The 21,380-nt window shown below is 39.0% G+C and overlaps 2 protein-coding genes across 3 annotated transcripts in view; one reads left to right on the top strand and one right to left on the bottom strand.

The window, feature by feature from the left end:
- LOC126754571 (craniofacial development protein 2-like) overlaps nt 1-21,380 on the bottom strand; it is a 484,843-nt gene that overhangs the window by 58,600 nt on the left and 404,863 nt on the right. The window lies entirely within an intron of this gene.
- Nucleotides 1,973-7,947, top strand: LOC126754605 (lipopolysaccharide-induced tumor necrosis factor-alpha factor homolog). Of its 2 annotated transcripts, XM_050466714.1 has the most exons (4): nt 1,974-2,111; nt 2,235-2,701; nt 7,157-7,298; nt 7,408-7,947. In XM_050466714.1, exons 2-4 carry the CDS (start codon nt 2,278-2,280, stop codon nt 7,526-7,528), a joined length of 687 nt encoding a protein of 228 aa, XP_050322671.1. In that variant the 5' UTR covers nt 1,974-2,111; nt 2,235-2,277; the 3' UTR covers nt 7,529-7,947. The 2 variants fall into 2 exon arrangements, with proteins under 2 accessions (XP_050322672.1, XP_050322671.1); XM_050466715.1 differs by having other exon boundaries at nt 1,973-2,701; nt 7,368-7,947.

Raw genomic sequence — 21,380 nt, 5'->3', positions numbered from 1 at the left:
TGTGGAGCTCCAACTAAAATTTGAAAACAAATTAATATTAAGAAACCCCACTTTGCGCTAGGGGATTGGGGCCAGATTACCTGACCTGACTGCACCAATTTTTCTTTTGTGGGATTATGTCAAGCATGAGGTATACAAAACAAAACCAAGAAATCATATTAAATTGAAGTATTTCATTAAGTCGATAGTTGAGGCAATCCCGACTTCAACCCTTCAGGCCGCAATGATTTATTTTCTTATTAGGTGTAGGTGGTAGGCTGAGTATGGAGGTCATTTTCGGTCCATAATTAAAAAAAAAAAAATTAAATATATAAAATAAAATGAATTTTGCTGTAGAATAAAAAAAATAAATATAATATATTGATTAAAAAAATTATTACGATTTCTTTTTGTAGGCCGACCTCCACCTTGTATTTGAAACACCTAATATTTACATGCTATCAAAAGGGGAATCTCTTATCCGAGGCTGTTTTGATCTTTCACTTGGGATGTTTTTTAGGTGGTGGTTGACCAAACCAAGCACACAATCCTGGGGAGGGGTAATTCGCCTTCTCACTTTAGCTTGCCTCCAAACGGATGATTTTTGGCAACCCATAGGATACTTGGATTAAGACCGCAAGTCGAGACGCCACAATCTGAGCCAATCACCGCTATATCGCCTCCTCAAAATCGCATAAAGGTTCTAACAAGCATACGATGTGAAAGACCGAAGCCCACCGTCAACAAAGTGATTTGACCTTATTAGTGTGGCTTTAGATCTGAAAAATCTACAATCGACCAGATTTCCACCAAGCGCCTAATCTTGGAAATCTCTCGTGAAAGGAAGATCCACACACCACTTGACTTGGCTCCCACATCACTGTTGACAGTCATAACTTCGAAGTCGTACATAATTTCGTCTATCTTAGAACCAACATTAACACCAACAACATCAGCTTCGAAATCTAACGGAGAATAACTCTTGCCAGCAGGTGCTACTTCGGGCTGAGTAGGCGATTGACAAGTAAAGTCCCCTCTCGTCGAACAAAAACCAAATTCTACAAGTCACTAATCATCCCCGTCCTGCTATATAGTTCAGAGGCATAAACGATACGAACATCTGATGAGTCGGCATTACGAATTTTCGGAAGAAAGGTTTTGTGAAAGACTTATGGCCCTTTGCGCGTTGGCAACGGCGAATGAGCTGTATGAGATATACGACGACATTGACAAAGTTCAACGAATTAAGAAACAGCGGCTAGGTCATGAAAACGATCCAACTCTGACGGTATTCGAAGTAGTACTCGGCAGGGAAAGCAAAAGAAGATAATATAACCACTCAAGCGGTGTCCACGCCAATAAAGAGGAAGAATAATATTTACATCCCACTTTACGGATGGCCAACATTTTAATTTTTAAGACATTGAAATTTTTCGACTAAAAAAGATACAGAATTCACTGTTTTATCAAGCGATCCCTGTATATTTCGTTTTTGTTGTATTATTGCTATCTATCTAGGTAAACATGTACTCCGGCTGTTACTGAGGGTACCAATACTCAACCAACAAGTAGAATTGAGCTCACTCCACCACTCTTTTCGGCTTCGATAAGCTAATCGGCATAAGTGACTATGATTTTTGACTTTCATTTTTACGAATTCCGTTTTAAGATGTTTTTTCGCGAATATTTTGTTTTTCCATAACTCTCTAGCTCTAGATGTTTGTAGCTCAGCGGTAGATCTGCTGAAAGATACGAGTATATGGAAAAGCGACAGTAGTAAGGGCGAGGAGAAGCAGAGGAACAACAAAAGCAATAAAAAAGCACGACAACAGCTAAACAGTGCAAAGCATGAAATATGTAATTGCGGCAAGCGGAATAAAACGAAAATGTATGGTAAAGTGGAATAATGAAAAATAAATAAATAAATGAGATTGAAAAAAATGCAAAATGAATACGAAAAGCACAGACTAGAAATCCAAGCGTGGATAAGCTGACGAACTTTGTAACTTCAGTCGCGGTGTGCAAGCGAGTCTGAGTAGATCGTGGTGACGTGCGAACGCTTCGAACGCGCTACGGCGTCGTTTTTTCAATTTTATTTGCTTTTGATTACAAAATCACTCGGTGAATTGCATGTGAGTTGCAGTGAAGCGCGAAGCAACAACAAAAATAAACAAGTTAAATTACAACAATAGCACGCTGTGCAAGTGAATTGACACATTTAATCGGTGACCTCTGAAACCTTTTGTGAATTCCAGCCGCACACACATACTCAAATAAATCAACATATAGTAAGTAAGCATGGATCAAAAGCGTGCTATGCTCTACCCGGATATCGATCCTGCTGCCCACAATGCTGCCACACGCGATCATCGCATATCTGCCTCGGCCGCCATGGGCTTGCCCACGGAGGCGCCACCTTCATACGACATGGCTATAGCATCCACATCGGCGCCCAGCGGCTCAACAAGTAATGGAGGAAGTGGTGTCACCAGTGGTCTGGTTGCCGATGGCACTACTGCGCCGCTGGGCTGGCATCCCAGCGCCCCACTCCCAGCGACCACACCCGTAACACAACCGCCAGCGCCAGTACCTCCACTCCGACAGTCGCGCACCGCACAGCAGACGCCTCTACCGCACGACAGTCAGACAAGGCCGGTGATTGTGGTGCAACCGTTGCCACATAACCAACAGCAACAGCCACTCTCGCCGCCAATACAAACAAGTAAGTGTACACAGTGTGTTGTTGTTTTTGGCTCACTTGAAATTGTTGTCTTCACTTAACTTTGAACATAGTTTCACTAAGCAACGTAATTTTCAAAATAAAGGGGTTTACAATATGATTGGATCGATCGGTCAGGTGTTTGTCGCGGCATTTCGTGTTTAAAGCCGAGCGAATTTTTGAAATACTGTCAAACAAATTCTGCTAAATTTTTCTTTACACCCTGAGATAGTTAATTCTTATGATATAACTAATTGATCGTTTGGGGATTAGCATTATTTAAGTTCAACTCGAAGGTGGTCCGCAATCGAGGCTCTTACAGGTTACGAGGGGAATAACAACAGCGCGCCAGTCGTTTCTTCTTTTCGCTACGTGGCGCCAATTGGATATTCCAAGCGAAGCCAGGTCCTTTTTCACTAAGTCCTTTCAACGGAGTGAAGGTCTCCTCTTCCTCTGCTTCCCCCGGCGGGTACTGTATCGAATACTTTCTGAGCTGAAGAGTTTTCGTCCATTCGGACAACATGACCTAGCCAGCGGAGCCGCTGTCTTTTAATTCGCTGAACTATGTCAATGCCGTCGTATATCTCATACAACTCATCGTTCTATCGAATGGCATATTCGCAGTGGCCAACGTCGAAAACTCTCCACTTCGACTCATCAGTTGTTGTTGTTTGGTTTTTGTTCGCCTAGAGAGGACTTTACTTCTCAATTGCCTATTCAGTCCGAAGTAGCACCTGTTGGCAAGTGTTATTCTGCGTTGGTTTAAAGAATTTAGTTCCTATTAAACTCGTTCCGATAAAGAACCAGAAAAACACTCCTCGGGATCCAAAATCCGGTCCACGGTTATAGCACCTTAGAAAGACACTTTTGAGTCTTAACTAGGTAAATAATAATACAAATTCTACATGCCGTTTCTTCTCCCTCAAATCGAAATATGAAGACGAAATTAGCCTCGAAGCTTTGCCGAGCTGACTTCGTAAGGACACCTCAGGACGCATTGTCTCATTGATGTGATTTGTTATGATATCTATACAATGAACAAGATACCCGATTACCTCGAAGTTTGTAAAGTATATATAAATGATCAGCGGGACGAGCTGAGTCGAGTTAGCCACCCCGTAAGTCTGTCCGTCTCTCAGTTTTTCAATTATCGGTCTGAAGTTCACACATGTCCTTTCTTAAAAAAGCTTATCGTTTGTCAGAATCGCTAAAAGCTGATTCAAACCTTATATAGAAACCTTGTTTTATTTGATACGATATTTTCACGAACTTTGGTATGGATTATTATCCAAGACAATCTCCAATATCTGAACAACTTTTTCATTCGCAAAGACCCGTTATGGCATTTAGCTCCATACAAACTGACTGATGAAAGTCAAGATCTTTTTCCCCTATAATTTCAGTTGAAGGTTGTTTGTATCAAACAACGTGGATAGAAAGAGCTACCAAAACGTCTTGCGTTGGCCGGTAAAGTTTTCGGATTAAGTTAGGCTCAGTGAAGCCGAAGTTAAGCGGTTTTCTTGGTTTTTTTCGTAAGCAAAAAGCAGCGTCAAAATCGCATCTAATTCGACCGACCCCAATTGGCAACCCCTGTGCAAAATCAAATAATTGCATATCTGTTTAGTTAGGAAACGCTAACAACTTTTATAATTATTATTTTTCAAATTATTGCATTTCAATCTTCTACGCTCACGAAAATTGTAAATGGAAAATAGTTCAAATATTTATTTTTATGGTTTCTTAGTATACCATATCTACCCATGCGCACTTGTATTCAACGCAATTCGCTTTAGACAGATTTAGTAAACTCAGTCGTAGGCATAATTCTTCTTGGTTGATTATAGGATCTAGTATCCATATAGTCCCAATTAAGTTCAATTAATATAGAGTAAAGCTTATATTTCACATTCCGTATAAATACTTATATTAACATCTTCCAAGCGGAAGTATTAGGTATAGAGAAAACTTGTGGAGTCCTATTGAATAACAAGAATACAGAAAACAATCATATACACGGATAGCCAAGCGGTATTGTTGACCTTGTGAACGTCATTGTTTAATTCCAGCATATTCAACAACAACAGCAAAACTTTAAGTTCGCTGGAAAGTCAACTTCACTTGTCCATAATTTGGGTTCCCTGCCGGCCCGGAATATTTTCGGCAACGAATAAGCAGATGATTAGGCCAAGCTAGGAGCCTCGTTAGACGAGACCAAGGCTGAATTGATACAATGGCCGCTGAAAATCATCATAAGAGACCTTAATACGCATTTTCAACCAATAGTTCAGTTCAAATGGAAATCCAGCTGCAAGCTAAAAGGAAATGTGGAAACTGCTTTCCACGTTCTCTGTGAATGCCCAACTCTATCATGAACCTGACACAGAATATTTGATACCAATCTTGCACCAAACCTTGAATCGATGTACATACACAAAATGCATAAATTAAAACAAAACATTTCCCTTCTTCTGCACAGGGTGGTGCCACAGTTTTGCGCATCGTAGTTTCTGTTCCATATTCTACTAAAACTATTGCAAAAGTCAGAAAATAGTCTCAGTTAGAGACTAATAGGATTTATTGTTAAAGCTAAATCTCTAATTATAATCGGATAGATTATGGGTTCTCTGAATACTGGTATATGGGAAAATACCTGGAAATGAGACTCCTCATCTCTTTTGTAAGAGAAGACTACCAAAAATATTTTTGTTTCTGATCGCATTACTAAAAAATGACATGTTGGTTAAAATAGTGCACTCCCTGTTGTGTGGTTTGGTACTCTCTTGTCGAAAATATTCTGAGCTTGAAAGGGCTATCAATTGTCTGCTGTCTATAAAACTACCATTTTTCTAAAAGGGATTTCACTTAGAAGTGACAGTGGAAATTAAGTCAAATACTATACTTTTTTAATATCAATATTTTTGTGGATCCAATGTTGGTATTACTGCTTGCACCAAAATTTATCGAAAATACCTTACTATATGTAAACATTAATTGACTTATTCCAAACTTCCAGTTTGAGGTATGATACACTGACCATTGTCGAGTTATAGTCAGTGTTATAGTATTTTAAGCCGTGACGATCCAGCTTCTGAACTTATTGTTTAAGTTAGTTTACTGCAGATTTTAATGCAATACCATTTATCGAACCCTCCATGTATTGAAACAAGCCCTTATGTTACGGCTTTCGACTTTCTCATTATGTTCTCAATGGCATCAGCATTTTCCTCAGGGAGTTAGGGCAGATTCCTTTCATTGGGGGTGTTTTTTACGTGGCGGATCCTAACCCAGCGAACAACCCTGGGAAAGAATGTTTCGTCTTCTCACTTTAACTCACTTTCAAACGGATATTTTTTGGCTACCCGGAGGACACTTGGCCTATGTCCGGAAGACGTAAGCTGCTTTAGCCAAATGTAAAAGAATCGTTTCTCCCAAGTAAATGGCGAACAGAGAACTGTCTTCACTTGAGACAACTTCTACACATGACACCATCCTTTATCCCATCCATCCATCTTCATCTTTGAAAAGTAAAGTCCTCTCTCGGCCGCACAAAGACCAAACTCTACAAGTCACTTATCATCCCCGTCCTGGTAAAAGGTTCTGTGGAAGATTTATAGTCCTTTGCGCATTGGCAACAGCGAATATCGCAGCCGATGGAGCGATGAGCTGTACAAGACATACGACGACATTGACATAATTCGAATTAAAAACAGCGCCTATGCTGGCCAGATCATGTCGTCCGAGTAGATGAAAACACTCCTGTTCTCAGAGTATTCGACGCAGTACTCGCCGGGGGAAGCAGAGGAAGAGGAAAACCTCCACTCCATCCTGGCTGCACTTGGTATCTGAAATTGGCCAAACACCGAAAAGGAAAACGACTGGGGCACTGTAGTAAACTCGGCTATAACCGTGTATGCGATGTCTACGTCAATAAAGAAAAATAAGATAAAGTTAGAACAGATAAAGATAAGAATCCATGCAGTCGGGGAATCCTCAACTTCCATTAGGACTTTTTCACTCAGAATTTTTAATTGATTATATAATTGGCACGTAAATTGCCTACATTACCTCTTTACTGAGAGATACACAATTATTACTCAGAGCCAAACGAAGAGACAACGGAAAATTTGGTTATTTCAAAGAGAATTTGCCAAAGAGTGAACAATGATAGAATCTAACTAAGAATATTACTTCTGAAATCATAGTTTTAGGGTAAAGTTCCATGAATTTTTATCGGGAAGCCAATACAAGGCTTCGTTAAGTGCTTTTAATCAACTGCTTAGAAGAATAGTAGCGGAGAAGTCCGGAATCCCTGAGGTTCTTAGAATTTTTATAGCGTGCGTAAATTTTCCGGAGAATATAACCTTATTTTATGATACCGTGGGTTTTAAACCTTATATTTACCCAACATAGCCTAATAACAAGTGAATTTTAAACACATTCCAAATTGATTTCTTGCAGCTAGTGCCACAATGCCGATAAAACTAGGTCCGCACCCATGCTCGGTTACATGCCCTGTTTGCGGCGCTAACGAGACGACACGGTTGATCTTCACGCCTAACACACGAACGCACATTTGTGCGGGATTACTCTGTCTGGCCGGGTGAGTTACGCCGCTGTGCAGTGGATAGTTGGAAAAACTGTTATTACAGTTATAAATATTTTAATATAGCATTGTAATGAAAATTAAATTTCTTGCATTCCATTTGCAGTTGGTGTTGTTGTGCTTGTACGGTGCCCTATTGCATGAACAGCTGTCGGACCGGTAATCATTATTGCTCGCGGTGCAACACATTTCTGGGTGTCTATAATCCGCGAAGAGCGAGAAAGTGAAAAAAGTGATAGACTTGCCGCCGCACACACACTCATATACATATAAATGTATGCAATTTGTGCGTGTGTGTTTGTGGGTGCATATTATATAATGTTTTTATAACGATTTATTACTATTTTTCGTTTATTAATTTCACTTTAACTCGCTTCAGTCAATCTCATTTCGGCGCATGCGTGCTCGTATTAATACTTATATGTATAATTATTGATATATTTGTATATATGTATGTATATACACACGCAGGCATACATATTTTTTACTTTGTGATGAAGCAAATATTTTACCTTAACAATTTGTTCTTTATATGTGTGCGTGTTGTATGCAAAAATTTATTATTTCATATGTAATTACTTTAAGATAAGTTGATTATAATGTAAAACAAAATACATGCGATATAATCGTACAAGGCAATGTTGAAGTATGTGTTTTTTTTGCTACGATAACACTGTGGATTATCAGATAAAAGTTCTATTTGTTTGCGTCTACAAACACATACAGCCGTACACACACACCTTTGCAATTCTGATATAACAATAAAATCTGGCGGAGCTTTGGCGCATCATGGTGACTGGCACGTAAGTCGCACATTTTCTCTCTTTTTTCTTATAAAATGCAAATATTTGAACACTTGTGTGGCTATTTTAATACATATGAACATGACAGTAAGCTTAGAAACAAAGATCTTAGCATCTTTAACGTTTTATCTGCTTTCTATTTGAATGATTCCGAAACATGTGAGAAAGCTAGGTCCATAGGTAGCCAAATATTGGCCAAGATTAATTTAATAAACGATTAGGATTCTCATCAATAGAGAGCCTTTGACATTTCTTATACCCTAAACACGATATATTAATTTTACCACGAAGTTTGTAACACCGAGAAGAAAACGATGGAGACACCATAAAAAATATATATATACATTGTGACCAAAAAGTGTCCGGAAATTGTAAATAAAACATAAAATGTTTAATTATTCATTAATATTAATTTTGTCGCCTACAGAGCAATCCTTGCCAGATGTAACACACTTATACCAGTACTTCATAAGCACTTTTTGAAATGGTTGTCGAGCTCTCTTGCCACCTCTCTAACACTTCCCAGACGATTTTCAAGCACCATATCCTTCACCTTTGTAATATTTTCATAAGTTAAAGAGGTTGAAAGTCGTTCAGAACGAGACATGTCTTCAATAACATCTCGACCGCCATGTCCATCTGTCTGTCTGTAACAGATCAATTGAAATATTTCCGGCCTGACACATAGATGAATAAGATTTTTTGGTTTGCTAAGTTTAGGCGTGGTAAATTGAGCACCGAAGACGATGAAGGCACTGGACGCCCAAAAGCGGTTGTTACCGACGAAAACATCAAAAAAGTTCACAAAATATGGCTCCATCAATTCACTCCGAGGTCCAAACGACAGTCAACCGAGTGAACTGTACACGATGAAACGCCTCCAAGGCGTGGAAAAATGTAACATTCGGCTGGCAAGGATATGGCGCCCAATTTTGAGATGTGCTTGGAATACTTGAATTAACCTTGAAAAAGGAAGGACTATCAACAGCGGCTATTACATAGCATTATAGGAATCGCCGAAGAAGGTCGCATTTGAAGAAAAGGAAAGGGTTGTTTTTCCAAGGCAATACTTATTCATGTCACAAGTCAGTGAAAACTATGGCAAACATCCATGAATTAGGCTTCAAATTGTTTCCACATCCGCCATATTCTCCAGATCGGATTCCCAGGGACTATTTCCTTTTCTTAGATCTCAAAAAAATGCTCACTGAGAAATAAGTTTCTTCGAATGAAGAAGTGATCGCCGAAACTAAGACCTACATATTTTGAAACAAAGTACAAATTGTACCACAAAAATAGTATCAAAAAGTAAGAGGGTCGCTATAATCAGTGTACCACTCTTGAAGGGAACAATGTTGAATAAAAAAAAGAATTTTAACAAAAGAAAATGTGTTTCTGCTATGGTAGGCCGGGGACTTTTAATAGACCTGTTATATTCGTAAAATTTCCTCAGTTTTTTGAGATCGTCGGTCGACCTAAAATGCACAAGACCTCTTCTCCCCCAAGGCTACTCATTTATCGTAACCGCCGATATTGGACCTCTATAGCATGGTCCACAGATGTCACACAGACTATACTATTGGAATCATATGCTTGCATGGAAAACTTTCATTTGACGATTTCCGAAGAAATTATTCAGATCGGATCACTATAGCATACAGCTGCCCTACAAACTGAACGATCGGAATCAAGTGCTTGTATGGATTGTTTTTTATTTGACAAGAAGCCCATAAGAAAACAGTATACAGAAATCAATCAAATATTACTAATCTCAAGTACTTCAAATTAACGGTCACAGTCACGCTTCGGGGGAGTGATAAGTATTTAAAGATTAAATAAATGTATGCCGATGATTAAATAAGGAAGAAGTCGCACGGTGCCATATCAGGTGAATACGGGGAGTAGTTAATGGTTAAAATGTGATTTTTGGTCAAATAATCGTGCACACACCTTTCGTAAGCCCAAATATTCGGTCAAAATAAATCAATGTTTTAGAGATGTTCAATTCCATTTCCATGAAATTCAATGATAATTTCGGCTGGTTTTTGATGAATTCAGCCACAGTTTCGATGGAATTTCCGGTGATCACAGATTTTGATTGGCTCACATGTTGGTTGTCATTTATGTCCTCACGACCACTTTGAAACCACTCGCGCACTCTGCTACGGGATAAGCAATCATCGCCATAAACTTGTTTCATCAATGAAAACATTTTGGTAAAAGTTTTACCAATTTTAAAACAAAATTGAATGTTGACTCTTTGTTCGAAGCTCATTTTCGCACCGATAACACAAACATACTGACACTTAAAACGCAATAACTTCACTTCCAATTTATGAAATATCATGAAATTCTCACTGGGCAATCGATAAAGATATAGATGGCGCCACCAGGGGATGCTAGATTCAAAAAGTCCTTTTTACTTTGGAATGCACTTTGTGTATGTAAAGCCGTAAACAAAAAAATGTCAATATCAGTATGTCTCTTAATATGAGACATTCTGTTTTTTATTTGAGTTTGATTTTGCTGTGAAGTGATTAAGCTATTTCACTTTTATTTTCTCATATAAAGCCACTATTTATTTAAATATGTATGTATATGTGCCGAGCTCTGCATAATATTGACAAATGCACAAGCACACCACCGTTGCCACCTTCACTGCCCATAATTGTCACATAAGCGTAGGCGTTCACGCTGGAACTCCAACATAATAGTTAACTCTTAAACGCGAAGCTTTCGATAAGTTTCAGCAAAATTTATTGTTTTGTTTTTTCTGTTTTAACAACTGGTTCTGTTTCAGCGAGCAGCTGCAATTTACTGTTATAGCTAGGTTTGTATAGGTCCAAATTGGTAAATATTCGTGTTTATGTGTGAATCGTGTGTTAAATGTCATAAATTTTAATAGAAATACACCGATTTGATTAGATAAAATCGAAATATACATACATTATTTACAAATAACAGAATATGCCTATTTCCGCCATATTTTGTACCCTATAAAATAAATATACAGCTTTGGCCATTTTTAAAAAGCAATGAAAACGATTTTGAATCCAATTTTTTGTAATATGCATACAAACATTGATCGATACATAAATATACAATTTTCGATTGCAGTAGAGCTAGGGTTTATTATATGATTAACTATTGAAATACATAGATACTCAATAATTCTATACATAGACACATATATGTACATATACCACACATGGTATACAGCAAATCCGTCATACAACTCCTTTTTATTGGGATTACTTAATTTTAAGTATTATATAATTTATTACAATTATATATTTTTGCGACTTTTATTTATTTGCAGAAAATTATATATTGTGTCCAATATATGCCCGAGATATAGTAAATCTGGATTGTCCGTTTTCGTATCCTTTAAAATAATATTATTTATCCAGTTTTTACCCACTTAACCCAATTTTTAGTTTTTCTTCAATTATTGTACTACTATGGGCAAAAAATTGTAAGAATTTAAATTTCGAGCAAAAACCCATTCCTTGAAATATTTTTTTCTAGGTTGGTATGACTGTCAGTCACAACTGAAAATAATCATTAGTCTTTAGTATACACATGTCTTTCTGAAGTACATAAAGTGCATTCGACGATCTTTATGATGAGTGAAATTATTTAACAAATAAGTTCCATTAAATTTTCTGTGCGGAATCAAATTTCTGAAATTTCTGGTATTAAAACGTTCAGAATGTTCGAAAAGGCCTTCGGTGATAATTACTTGTCGCGAGCTAGTGGACGGCCATCAACATCAACTGATGATCAATACGTCAATAAAATAAATTGGTGCTTAAGAATCGACGAATCGACTCAAAAGGTTTGCCGGGAACAGTCGTTTGAGTTTGCTGAATAGCCAGAAGGTACACAGAGCTAAGTTAGATGACTACGATGGTTGCGGCGCGATACTGGTTGAAAATTTGCCGAAAACTCATGAAAAATCAATGCAATGTGCAACGGTGCATTATTGTGACACAAAAACAAAAAGGTGTCGGCCCATAATTCCGGTCTCTTTTTATGAATAGCTTCACGCAAACCACGCATAATACTCAAAAAGTATTCCTTTTAATAGTTTGGTCGTCGGAAGAAATTCGGCGTGCACCAAACGTAACCTTGGTTTTTGACTGCTTAGACGTCGTTTTCTTGGCTTTAGGTCACCGTTGCCACGATATTAGGCCAATTGATCGTTTTTCGAAAAAATTTAGTGATTTTGTAACCAATTGTCCTTTCATTTTTCTTAGGCCCAAATGATTTTTTGAAAATGGTGTTCACTGAACCTTCCGACATTCCAACGATGCCAGTAAAATCAGTTAGAGATTTTACTGAAGACATTAAACGTAAATCGCTACGCGCATTGAAGGTTATTCCGGAAATTGATTTTAACAATTATTTCGCGGAATGGAAAAAATTTTGGCAGTGGCGTAGCTACAACTTCGGGCGCCCGGGGCCAAGGATGTTCTGCCGCCCCCCTTTATCTACCTATCTACAAGTTTCATGAGGTGGTTCGAACAAAAGTGAATTTTTACAACATATCTTCGATATTAAGTATATAAAATTTAGAAACTAGAAGCCACGCAAATTCTGAAGTTCCAAAATCCTCACAATACGGGTTTTAAGCAAATTGATAGTAAATTTATAAGACATCTTATTAAAAGCCATAGAAAAAACGCATTTTCGCTCAATATCTTGTACATACACTTTTAACACAATTTGCTGGAATTTTTACCCGAATTGGAGTTTTTAAATACGATTTTTGAAAATTTGGAGAAATAGAAGTATTCGTTACATTCAAAGCATAGGGTAACTGTGAGAGTAACACGTCGCTAGACAAAGCTAGAAAAGTGCATCTTTAAGTTTTATCACTATTTTTAAGAAAGATATAAGCCAAAAGATATAAGACAAATTCAAACACTGAAGAGTATTCGAGTAAAAATTAATATTTTTCATTGTTATTTAGATTATTACATTGTGAGTGTACAACTCTTTATCTTTTATAATAAATTTTGTAAAAAAAATTGTTGAAGTATTTTTCTGAATATTAAAAAACAGCGAACATCGTTTTGCCGCCCCCAAGACGTTGCGCCCGGAGCGACGGCCCTTCTTCGGAGATTATATTGTTGCTTTAGGAAATAACATATACCAAATTTCGTGAATATATCTTGTCAAATGTGAAAGTTGTCCATACAAGAACTTGATTCCGATCGTTCAGTTTGTATGGCAGCTATATGCTATAGTTAACCGATCTGAACAATTTCTTCGGAGATTACATTGTTGCCTTAAAAAATAACATATATCAAGTTTCGTGAATATATCTTGTCAAATGTGAAAGTTGTCCATACAAGAACTTGATTCCGATCATTCAGTTTGTATGGCAGCTATATGCTATAGTTAACCGATCTGAAAATTTTCTTCGGAGATTATATTGTTGCTTTAGGAAATAACATATACCAAATTTCGTGAATATATCTTGTCAAATGTGAAAGTTTTCAGCTTCATGGCAGCTATATGTTATAGTGGCCCGATATCGGGCGTTCCGACAAATGAGCAGCTTCTTGAAGAGAAAATTACGTTTGCAAAATTTCAAAAAGATTTCTTAAAAACTGAGAGACTAGTTCGTATATATACAGACAGACGGACAGACAGACAGACGGACATGGCTAAATCGACTCAGCTCGACATACTGATCATTTATATATAAGTATGTACATATACTTTATAGTGTCTCGGATGATTCCTTCTGGGTGTTACAAACTTCGTGGCAAACTTAATATACCCTGTGCAGGGTATAATTAGGCCTTGGATGGGAATATTCGGCGAGTTGGTGTTGACATACAACTGTGTTCAAAATAATAGCAGTGGCATAACCAAGAATTCTTCTTTAAATAAATAAAAAAGTTTGCAAATGAAAATTTAAGCTGTGAATAATAATAGCAGTATTGAGGATTTTACATCAAAAATCAATTAATTCATATAATAATATAAAATAAAGTTTAAACAATTAGTATTTCGTCGAATGACCGTTGTTGGATAACACAGCTGCGCATCTCCTAGGCATGGAGTCCACCAAACGCTTGCATTTCTCGAGAGGAATGTCTTTTCACGTCTTCTTCACAGCTCTCCATAATTGCTCCGTATTTGACGAATTCTCTTTCCCTGCAGCTTCCTTGACCTCTGCCCAAAGATTCTCAATTGGATTAAGGTCCGGTGACTAAGCCGGCCAATCCATAACCTCAACTCAATTTAGAGCAAACCAATTTTTTGCCAACCTGCTGGCATGTTTGGGGTCTTTATTCTGTTGATAGACCCATTTCAACGGCATCCATGTTTTCTTTAATCCAAAATAACAGACCTGTACCATAGTAAGACAAGCACCCCCATATATTGATTTTGGCACGTCCATGTTTTACCGTCCGTGAAAGATATTTAGAATCAAATAAAACAGACAGACGAGAACCAAATAAAACAGTCTTTGTTTCATCGGACCACAATATGTTACGCCATTATTCGACTGACCCATGCAGGTGCTCTTCAAGCCACTGCTATTATTCACAAACCACTGCTATTATTTCGAACACAGTTGTACATACCTCAATTGCTTCGAATTGAGCCTATCGGCTGGACTTTGTCCGAGCCAATCGCGGCGGCCCGAAATCTTTTTAAAACAAATGACGAATCCTAACGTTTATAATGAAGCTACATTCTTGTCCATACCATTATATGCGTTTCACATACCTCTTCTTGAACCTTTATAAAAATGCAACATATGTTGCTATTAAATATTGCTTGTTATGTTCAAATCAAATATGTTATGGTTGTTCACTGTACTAAACCAAACACAACTACTACTTCGTACTGTATTTAACTGAAATTGGTTTCTGCACTAACTTAACGAAGACACAGACCTAAAGTATACTTCCGCTTGAGAGTTTCTTATCATTTATACTGTTAGAAATCTCTTAGACAAGTATTAAAAAATTAGTTTAGTAAGTGAAAATTCCCCAGAATTCTTACTTGCATATATTTGTCAAGTGAAATATTTAATAATAAATATTATAATATATATTCACAGCAGTTTTCGGTTTTTGTTTTTTTTTTTGCCTTAGCTTTACGACCCAAACGCAGTCTGAGTAGTATTCAGACAGATTGGTCTATGAGAGACTCCAAGTGGAAATAAAAATTATAAAACATTTTCTGAAACAATTTGTACAAATATACGAGGATATGAAAAATCTGTTTTTTTTTTTGTTTTTGCCAGTGAAAGGGATATTAAAGTATACGATATCAACCGCCTTCAGTTTCAAAAAGAAACTGCATATGATACATAGGAGGATGGGGTCCTGTGTAGAAGTTTACGCAAGTGAGGAATGTTCTCTGATCGCCATTCACTTGGGAATGACCAGAAATTCTTTTACATATGGCTCAAGCAGCTCACGACTTCCGGTCTTTGAACAAGTATCCTCTGGGTAGCCTAAGAACATCCGTTTGAAGGCGAGCTAAAGTGAGAAGGCGAAACATCCACTACATAGGGTTGTGCGCTGGGTTTGGGACCCGCCACGTAAAAAACACCCCAATGAAAAGACGCAACAAGCCTCGGATGAGTGACCCCCCTTTTGATGCCGACCATGGCAAACGAAATAAGGACTACGATATTAAGGCATGCACCTGGAATGCCCGGTCCCTTAATTGGAAAGGTGCCGCTGCCCAGCTGGTTGATGTCCTCGTTAGAGTGAAGGCTGACATCACTGCCGTCCAAGAAATGCGATGGACGGGACAAAGACTGAGACGAGTAGGTCCTTCTGACATTTACTACAGTGGCCATATAAAGGAGCGCAAGTTTGGTGTGGGATTCGTGGTGGGAGAGAGACTCCGTCGCCGAGTACTATCATTCACTCCGGTGAATGAACGTCTAGCCACAATCCGCATCAAAGCGATGTTCTTCAACATATCGCTGATTTGCACCCACGGAAGAGAAGGACCATACCTTCTTTGAGCGCTTGGAGCACACCTATGAGCGCTGCCCCCGCCACGATGTTAAAATCGTGACTGGCGACTTTAACGCCAGGGTGGGCAAAGAAGGTATCTTTGGCACTACGGTCGGTAAATTCAGCCTCCACGAGGAAACATCCCCAAATGGGTTGAGGCTGATCGACTTCGCCGGGGCCCGAAATATTATCTGCAGTACTAGATTCCAGCATAAGAAGATTCACACACAAGGAAGGTTCGACGTCGAGAAGCTGCAAACCCAACAGATAGCCCAACAGTTTTCTACTCGACTTGCAAACCTGTTCTCTGAGAGCACTCGTCAACAACTTGGTATAAGGAAACTGTGAGACGGCATTTCACGCTCCTTACGTACAACTGCAACCGAAACCATTGGTTTTCGAAAAATGCAAAAGAACTGCTGGTACGACGAGGAGCGCCGTGTTGCAGCGGAGAAAAAACAGGCTGCCTACCTCTCAACGTTACGATCGACCACAACACGTGCGGGATGGGATAGATACCGAGAGTTGAAGAGGGAAGCGAGGCGCATTTGCAGACAGCAAAAGAAAGAGACCGAAATGCGTGAGTATGAGGAACTTGAAAAGCTGGCCGATAGGGGTAATGCTCGAAAATTCTACGAAAAAATGCGGCGGCTAACCGAAGGTTTCAAGACCGGAGCATACTCTTGTAGAACCCCTAAAGGTGATCAGAGCATACTTAAATTATGGAGGGAACGCTTCTCCAGCCTGCTGAATGGCGGTGAACGCACAACGCCAGGAGAAGGCGAACCCGATTCCCCAATCGATGACGATGGAGCAGACGTTCCATTGTCCGACCTTGAAGAAGTTCGAATAGCAATTACCCGTCTGAAGAACAACAAAGCAGCGGGGGCCGATGGATTACCGGCCGAGCTATTCAAACACGGCGGCCAAGAACTGATAAGGAGCATGTATCAGCTTCTTTGCAAAATATGGTCGGACGAAAGCATGCCCAACGATTGGAATTTAAGTGTGCTCTGCCCAATCCATAAAAAAGGAGACCCCACAATCTGCGCCAACTACCGTGGGATTAGCCTCCTCAACATCGCATATAAGGTTCTATCGAGCGTATTGTGTGAAAGATTAAAGCCCACCGTCAACAAACTGATTGGACCTTATCAGTGTGGCTTCAGACCTGGAAAATCAACAACCGACCAGATATTCACCATGCGCCAAATCGTGGAAAAGACCCGTGAAAGGAGAATCGACACACATCACCTCTTCGTCGATTTCAAAGCTGCTTTCGACAGCACGAAAAGGAGCTGCCTTTATGCCGCAATGTCTGAATTTGGTATCCCCGCAAAACTAATACGGCTGTGTAAACTGACGTTGAGCAACACCAAAAGCTCCGTCAGGATCGGGAAGGACCTCTCCGAGCCGTTCGATACCAAACGAGGTTTCAGACAAGGCGACTCCCTATCGTGCGACTCCTTCAACCTGCTTCTGGAGAAAATAGTACGAGCTGCAGAACTAAACAGAGAAGGTACAGCTGCTGGCGTACGCCGACGATATTGATATCATCGGCCTCAACATCCGCGCCGTTAGTTCTGCTTTCTCCAGGCTGGACAAGGAAGCACAGAAAATGGGTCTGGTAGTGAACGAGGGCAAAACGAAATATCTCCTGTCATCAAACAAACAGTCGTCGCACTCGCGACTTGGCTCTCACGTCACTGTTGACAGTCATAACTTTGAAGTCGTAGATAATTTCGTCTATCTTGGAACCAGCGTAAACACCACCAACAATGTCAGCCTGAAATCCAACGCAGGATAACTCTTGCCAACAGGTGCTACTTCGGACTGAGTAGGCAATTGAAAAGTAAAGTCCTCTCGACGAACAAAAGCCAAACTCTATAAGTCGCTCATAATTCCCGTCCTGCTATATGGTGCAGAGGCTTGGACGTTGTCAACAACTGATGAGTCGACGTTGCGAGTTTTCGAGAGAAAAGTTCTGCGAAAGATTTATAGTCCTTTGCGCGTTGGCCACGGCGAATATCGCATTCGATGGAACGATGAGCTGTACGAGATATACGACGACATTGACATAGTTCAGCGAATTAAAAGACAGCGGCTACGCTGGCTAGGTCATGTTGTCCGAATGGACGAAAACACTCCAGCTCTGAAAGTATTCGACGCTGTACCCGCCGGGCGAAGCAGAGGAAGGGAAGACCTCCACTCCGTTGGAAGGACCAGGTGGAGAAGGACCTGGCTACGCTTGGAATATCCAATTGGCGCCACGTAGCGAAAAGGAGAAACGACTGGCGCGCTGTTGTTAGCTCGGCTATAATCGCGTAAGCGGTGTCTACGCCAATTAAGAAGAAGAAGAAGTGTCTGGAAACTCGTCAGCAAGCCAAGTTTTTACTTCAGCTGTTAGTAGTCTGTAATCTTTGTACTTGCCTATCGGAAGAGCCATAAATAGATTTATATATAATGTTCTATGCTGTGATAAGTAATAGCCTCTGAATTTAACTGAAGAGCCTTGTTCATTGTACTATTTATCACAAAATGTTATCAATAATGGAACAAAATGTGGCTTTATTCGCCATAAACTTTTATGAAGAAAGGTACGATTTTAGAGTGCAAAGACCACGCCTAGGTTCCACGAAAGAGGTTATACTGGGCTTTATCTTACAATTCCACAAATTAGATCAATGGTACGCACTATAACAGTGGAATCAATGAACTTCACCCGACGAATCTACTCAAAAGAAAACAAAAATCGGAGAGACAAAAGTTCCATTCGAAATACCGTGCTTCACCCAAAAAATTTAGTCGAAAGAAGTCAATAACCGGGCAGGCTCATATACATCTATTAATAAAAAATGGGCAAAGCAAGTTCACTGTTAAGCCCCACAAATCAATACACATTCGACACATTGTACTTCATCCGACGAATCTCCTCCAAATAAGTGGAAACCCAGAAGGGCCCATCTACATCCATTACCCAGAAGTGGACATAGCAGGTTCACTCGAAACAATGAATATCACCCAGCGAAGGTTCGTCTACATCGATTACCTAGAGTTAGGCAAAACAGATGGTTCTACACACCACAAATCCTTAAACAGTCGAAACAATGAACTTCACCTGACGAATCCACACCGAAGATGAGGGGAAACCGGAAAGATCCATTTTTCGATTACCGAAAGATAAATCAACTCCATTGGTACACACCAGAGATCAATAAACCGTCGAAGCAATGAACTTCGCCCGACAAATCTCCTCCGAAGAAGTCGAAAACCGCAAAGGGCGAACAACATCAGTTATTTAGAGGTGAACAAAGCAGAGAGCAATAATTAAACTAAACAATGGACTTCACCCGAAATGTCCAAAAACAAGAAAATTTGGCAAAGAAAAAGTGCTCTACTACCATGCCAGCTCACATCGCCGCGAACACGAGCCAAGGTGGTCGAATTAAGTTACAAACCGCAGCATCAACCATCGTACTTGTATACTCCAGATTTGGCCTCGTGTGCTTCATTTTGTTTGAAGTCCTTATGATTTAATAAAAAGCGAGTTATGTACTATGAAGTGAGCGGCCAAACCTGTACTCTCAACGATTGAAGCATCTGGAGAAACCAGAGAAATTGTTTTGTGTCACAGCAACACAAGACCATATACTCGTACATCAATGTGAAGTAGACTAAATTAAAAATTGGAAATTTCTCTTAGGACCACTGCACTGATCTTGGAACTACTTCGATAAATTCTCTTATAAACATCACGACCTATGGCTCGTCTAACTGAAAAGGAATGCGTACTGATCTAATCTGTCCGAAATTTGATCGAAATTTTAAAACCTACTAGTGTCCTTTAGTCGCTAGCGCTGATATAACAAAATTTGCGCCAAATCAACTTTGTCACAAACACAATATTCAAACTACTCGAGCAGAAAAATTATAGCATTTCCCAATCGAATAAATGGCGGAGACAAAAATAATGAAATTACAAATACACACACACACACACACACACATGGATAAACGTCGGCGCAAATCTAATTTTATGACAACACAAAGAGGGAGACATCACTATGCTACAAAACGTAGCATAGAAAATCAGCAAAATGGAAAATTGGCAATAAAAAATGGCAAGACAAAGAAAACACCGGAAACCAAGCAGAAAACAATAAATTACAAATATGATGGCGCTCTGAAAAATAAAAATATCGAAAAAGGGGAAAATACATAAATAAAATAACTGACTCAACAACGTTTGCCGTACAATTGCCAGCGCTGCCAGGTGCGTCACAATGACTACTACAATAAAAAGAGTCGCAACATAATGTAGTCAGCACGAGGAAGCGGAAAAAGCTATGAGAAACTCGACATTGGAGCCCAGTGGCACAATGTTTCGCCTGCGATGATGACCTGCTGCCCTATTGCTGTTGTTGCCAGAACAACTCCTTCAGCGATTTGCAACAGTGATTGCAGGACGAATTTTCAGCAAGTAAGGTTATGGTGTGTGTGTGTGAAAAAGTCTGCGGGAGGATGAGTAAATGTATTGTGGATGTGGGGAGCGAGTGGGGAATTGCAGAAGGGAAACACTCCTAACTGATCCTAAAGTAACCCCAATAAAATTTTAGGTGTGTACAAGTATATAAAATATGTACTGGTACTTATGTGTTACATGGTACATATATACTAATATTTTTATGTACTTACATACATATATATACTCAGTATACATATATGCATATTTATGTATGAGTGCATGAGTTAGTGAGCGCACATTTAAAATTGTCTTATGTATGTACATAGGAGTACTCATACTGGTGTGCGAGTGAAAGCTTTAAAGGCAACGAAAGCTCCACTGACAAATTTTATGTATAACGTTGAGCGATTTTGGAAAAATTTATTTGGTTTTTGTTTTTCTAACATTTTTTAAAAAAGTTTGTTGTTGTTGTTGCAATTTTTATTGTTGCTCTTGTTGTTGTTATATTTTCATTGAATCTTTTTTCTTTTGTTTTTATTATTATTATTTTGCTTCTTTCGCTGCAATTTTTGTATTTGTTGTTGTCGCTTTTTTATTATTGTTGTTGTTCTATTTAGTATCCTTGTTTATTGTTGCCGTATTTTTATTGATTTTGCTGTGTTTTATAGTCATTTCTAATTTATTTTTGTCCTTGTTGTTGTTATAGTTGATTGTTGTTATTTTTGTTGTTGTATTTTATTGTTGTTGTTCCATTACTTCCTATTGTTGTTGCAGCCATCCTCTGCAGTTAATTATGCTACATAAAGTTGCC

Source organism: Bactrocera neohumeralis, chromosome 4, assembly GCF_024586455.1.
Source record: "Bactrocera neohumeralis isolate Rockhampton chromosome 4, APGP_CSIRO_Bneo_wtdbg2-racon-allhic-juicebox.fasta_v2, whole genome shotgun sequence".
NCBI lineage: Eukaryota > Metazoa > Arthropoda > Insecta > Diptera > Tephritidae > Bactrocera > Bactrocera neohumeralis.
The sequence above is the reverse complement of the archived record's forward strand: the minus strand, read 5'-3'. Positions and strand labels throughout refer to the sequence as shown.

Coding starts and splice junctions, on each gene's coding strand:
- LOC126754605 (XM_050466714.1), top strand. CDS start 2,278: ATGGATCAAAAGCGTGCTATGCTCTACCCGGATATCGATCCTGCTGCC. Junction 2,702..7,156: donor CTCGCCGCCAATACAAACAA/GTAAGTGTACAC, acceptor GATTTCTTGCAG/CTAGTGCCACAATGCCGATA. Junction 7,299..7,407: donor GGATTACTCTGTCTGGCCGG/GTGAGTTACGCC, acceptor TTCCATTTGCAG/TTGGTGTTGTTGTGCTTGTA.